Source organism: Ceratina calcarata, unplaced genomic scaffold (genome assembly GCF_001652005.2).
Source record: "Ceratina calcarata isolate Rehan_Ccalc_2016 unplaced genomic scaffold, ASM165200v1 scaffold428.2, whole genome shotgun sequence".
NCBI classification, from domain to species: domain Eukaryota; kingdom Metazoa; phylum Arthropoda; class Insecta; order Hymenoptera; family Apidae; genus Ceratina; species Ceratina calcarata.
This window is the reverse complement of record NW_017166501.1, coordinates 792,360-796,830: the sequence shown is the minus strand read 5'-3', so window position 1 is coordinate 796,830 and position 4,471 is coordinate 792,360. Positions and strand designations below refer to the sequence as shown.

At 40.2% G+C, this 4,471-nt stretch overlaps 1 protein-coding gene across 3 annotated transcripts in view; it reads right to left on the bottom strand.

Moving 5' to 3' along the window:
* Positions 1-3,933, bottom strand: part of LOC108626769 (uncharacterized) — a 128,058-nt gene extending 124,125 nt beyond the window's left edge. For all 3 annotated transcript variants that reach the window (XM_018027627.2, XM_018027628.2, XM_026815098.1), the window contains exon 1: positions 3,697-3,933. In XM_018027627.2, coding sequence (XP_017883116.1) covers positions 3,697-3,763 — 67 coding nt within the window. In that variant the 5' untranslated portion in view covers positions 3,764-3,933. The remainder of the gene's footprint in view (positions 1-3,696) is intronic.
* Between the last annotated feature and the right edge of the window lie 538 nt (positions 3,934-4,471).

Here is a 4,471-nt window from a genome sequence, read left to right as displayed (position 1 = left end):
CTCAGGAAGGGTATAGATTACGAAGCAATATCTAGCACTCCATGGCTGGCTTAATACAAATCTTAATTAATATTGAATACGAGCCTCGTTAAGGGAAATTCATGCTAACTGGGCGACGACCAATGGTACACGACGAACAGAGACGTTTGTATCGATTAAGGGAACAATTTAATCGCATCGCTTACTCATAAATCTCGCGAGTACTTTCAGTACGAAATGCAAGAACGTGCTATCGACTCTTGGAAACTCTCGTTACAACTTAAACTGTTTTTGAAATTCATTATCCTACGGATGCCAACTTTCAGATTGACTTTCGAGCAACTCGCAGAATCGGTCGCAAATTTGTTATTTTACTTTAGTTGTTCGATACAAAATTACGAAAGTTCTGAGTTTCAAACACTGAATTATTACATCCATGCCCGTCTTGTACTACTATCCAAAGTTTTTCACTACCTCAATACGTAAATAATATCATTATTTATTCATAGTTCACGCGTTCCGTTTTTACAATCTTCCTTATCGTCTTAAGTATTCTTATCCAATATCACTCTTACTGCACTGATCAAAAAGTTTTTGCCACGGATTGACAGTATTTCGTCCGGATACATCGTTGACGAGAAATTAGGAAAGTTTCAGAGACATGTCGATGTATAACAACGTGTCAGCGTGAAGAATGAAGATTGACTTTGGAAAGCCTTAAGACCGTCAAGTTCTAGCCAAGGTAAACTTTGCACTTACTGTACCAACTTCTAAGCAGACTTATTACAACGTATTTTCCTCCGTTTGATTCTCGGCTCAAACGCCTCTGTACGTCCTCGCGCTGCCTCCCTGTGCAGGTTGGAACGCGGGAGATTGATAATTAAGCGTCACGAGAATCTCTATTGCCTCATTAAGCTCGACTAGTTCTGGAAAGCGAATACTACTTCCAAATGTTGCGTTACCGTGTCTCCGTTAATGAGTGTCTACGCGGCTCAATCAACCAATTACAAAGTTCCTCGCTCCAATTTCTGATAATATCAACCCGTGCTGATCGCCGGGGAATCGAAAAACAATTTCAGTTTGAAAAAAAAAAAATAGAATTTCTGTAGGACGTCGTGAAGCGTTCGAGGAAGGTTTCCCTGTTCTATTTTATTTCACGCTCGACTGTTTGCCAGGGCTGAATGAAACGTTCAGCGAGTAAACAATGCGATCGAACGATCCTCCACGGTTCTCGCTCGTCAGCGAGGATCAGAGGATTTCGGGCAGGCCCAAGTCAAACACCGAAACGAACATTGGCCCCGGTTCTTAGCTGGATAGGATCGAGCTTAATTACGAGTTGCTTCGCAAATATAAAGATTTCGAATCCAGCCCGCCGACTCATCAGGGAACTTGGCGACGCGATGTGCTCAGGGAATTTCTGCAAACTCAACCAACGCGCAAGTTGCTGTCGCTACCAGGGAGTGGCATCAACTCCGGCATCTCGCGAAACCTCGATATTTACCGATGCCGAGGTCAAAGAGACGAGCATTAATTGCACTGATAGAGGTCAACCTCTCCAATTTCAATAATTCATATGCTAGGGAAGTACTTCTGAATTTTGATGAATATTCTTTCCTTTCCGAAATTTCATCGATTTATTACTATATCAATAGAACTGACACAACATATGAGGGAATCGTTAAACGGTTAGTTATATCTTTAAGTGTACCAAGAATTACTGACGCGAATTTAATTGACCGAGTTCGCTCGATGCCGTTGTCCTCTTTTCCAAGATTTATGCGAGCACGCGAAATGAAAGTACACGCCCCTCTAACCCTCGCATCAAAGAGACCGTCGAGGCCGCGTGATATACGTATAGATAAAAAAATGTAAATTTATTCCTACACTTTTGGGTAACATTTTTGGGACAGTACTTCTCCACCGTTAACGAAGTGTCCGGTACATAGTGTGACTTAAGAGACTGATAATGAGCCCTGTTGTTCACGAAACTCTCGCGTCCGAGCCGCCTACTGAAAGTACAGCAAAGCCCCTTTCACTAGTATTAGCATTCCATTACAACGAACTTCTATACCTTTCTTCTACCATTTCCAAGTCTATTTCGTTTATTCTCTGACAAAAGGGACACCAGAAACTTAAAAAGCTTTGAAACTAGTATAATTAGAGCTTGGACAAACTAGGAACTGATCCTGCATTTGTAAAGCGCTTTAAATACTCCGTGAAAATACAGAAGCGATATTGCTTCGGTTGAATAACACAAAAGTTCATACAAAATGCATTTTGTAAATTGCCCGCTATAAATATTTCATTTTCCGCAAAAATCCTGAATATTACAACGACTGATAACGTGGAATCAAGAATGGTTTACATCTTGAAACGTGTTAACTAGTGACTCAATAATTATCTAGAATAGTTGCGAGTCGAACGACATCGGTTGGTTAAATTTAGCATGATAGAGAGAGTGAGACAGGGTGCACGTGTACCGGTGGTTCCCGCGGGGTTGCAACCAAGTCGCGAAAGGACTCCGAATCTCTCTCCTCTGCGTGGAGCGAATTACGAGCCGAGCAGCGAGGCAACAAGGCCGCGTGCTGTTTGCGTAAAGCGCACGAGTCGACAATGAAAGAAACCGAGCGGAAAAGGGTGTACATAGATTGCGAGTTAACGGGTCAAAATGGAATGCCGCTTCCGTGGAGAGATCATGAGCTGACACGAACAACGCGACCGACTCTAATATTAACCCTTTAAACGTCCGTCGTAATGCTTGTAAATCCTTGCCGCGTGCAAATTCATCAGAAAAACTAATAGTTACATCGTAGTTTTATCAAATTAATACAGCAGAGTAAACGCAATACGTCATATTAAAAAATTAATAATCGCTAGGTATGAATAATTAAAATGAGAGTAACGATTTTTCCCGGGTGAATATTATAGTATTAAACGATTTTCCGTTAATGTCCCAATTGCAAAATGTGTATTTTTCGATAAATTCTTTACGCGCGATTTACAATTCTGCAACAACGGTTACAAATTTACATGCATAATGGTAGAATGAGGAATTGTTATAAACGCGTCTGCCATGGTGAAAATTATATCAGGTATTCGTTATCGACATGATGATTAATATCGGAAAATAAATGGACGAATAATTTCACTGCTTTTAAAACTGCGAATAATGAAACAAAAAGATGTTCGCGTACGAAAGCTGTGTTTTCATATTGTGCTTCCGCGTAGTACACTGAAGCCCTCGAGGTCATGCTTCCGCGTTCCGTCCAAATAGGTGAATAAACATGTGACAAGACCAGTTACGTTTGCACAATGACCGTATTTTACTTCAATCACAGGGTGAATAGACAACACGTTAGCGTCGTAATCTCAGCTGAGCCCGTTGAAGAATACAGATTGCTCTCAGTTTTAGAGCACAATAATACTTTACGATTGTATCGTTACTATTCACGACGATTGATTAAAAAGTTTACATTGTCGGTATACTGACAATAAATCCTAATCGAGAAACTTTAGTCTCCCATGATTAGCGGGAGAATATATGAATCTTCAATCTGTAAAATAATGATGATACTTCGACCTCGAGAAATCGTTCTTCCACTATTTAATTAGTCAACTTCCTTGACTTAATAATCTAATTCTGTCGATATACCGACGTAAACAATTTGTAGAAAATATCCAGCGTAAACCTTGGAAACGAAAGGTAAAAAAACTCACCCGAGGCGACGGCGAGGGCGATCAGAATGCAAGCGATGGAAATGAAGAAGGCACCGCGCCGATCCATGCTTCTGTTCTCTCGGGGGACGATCGGTCACTTCATCTCCACGACGAGAACGAAAAGAAGTAACGTGAAACGCGCGCACAAGTGAACAGTACAAATTGATAAACGCGATCAGAGAGACGCAAAATCTCACACGAACGTTTCCGCGTGACGGTCGACCGCTTACTGACGATGAGTCACCTGGCTCTCGCGTGCTCCCTCTACCCTATCCCCGCTACTTCCACCACTATTCCCCATCTGACCAGCGACGTGCTTCCTCTACTGAAATTCAGTAGTGTATCCAGAATAGCATAGTACAGCACTTGCGTCATTAACATACACATATGTACATGCAGTTTTCTAGTCATTATCATCAAAGTAGTTACAAATTAATATGAAATAATCATTCCTTATAGATTTTATGCAGCTTTCTAAAATGAAATTTACTTCCAAAATTGGGATATATTTACTCAATAAATATCTTTCAAACAATTTGTACATGAATTATGCTATCAATCATTAAATGAAAAATGATATCAATTGTTGCATTATTATCTACTGATTAACGATATAAATAATGACTTCCTGTTATTACGCACAATTATCAATCACCTTAAATATGTGTTTAAACGGTATTGACTGTACCGATTGGCGAATGGAAAATGAAATTAATTGAGGGCAGACTTGATATTATTCAGACGAAATGAACTAATAAATGTAAATGCACATAAT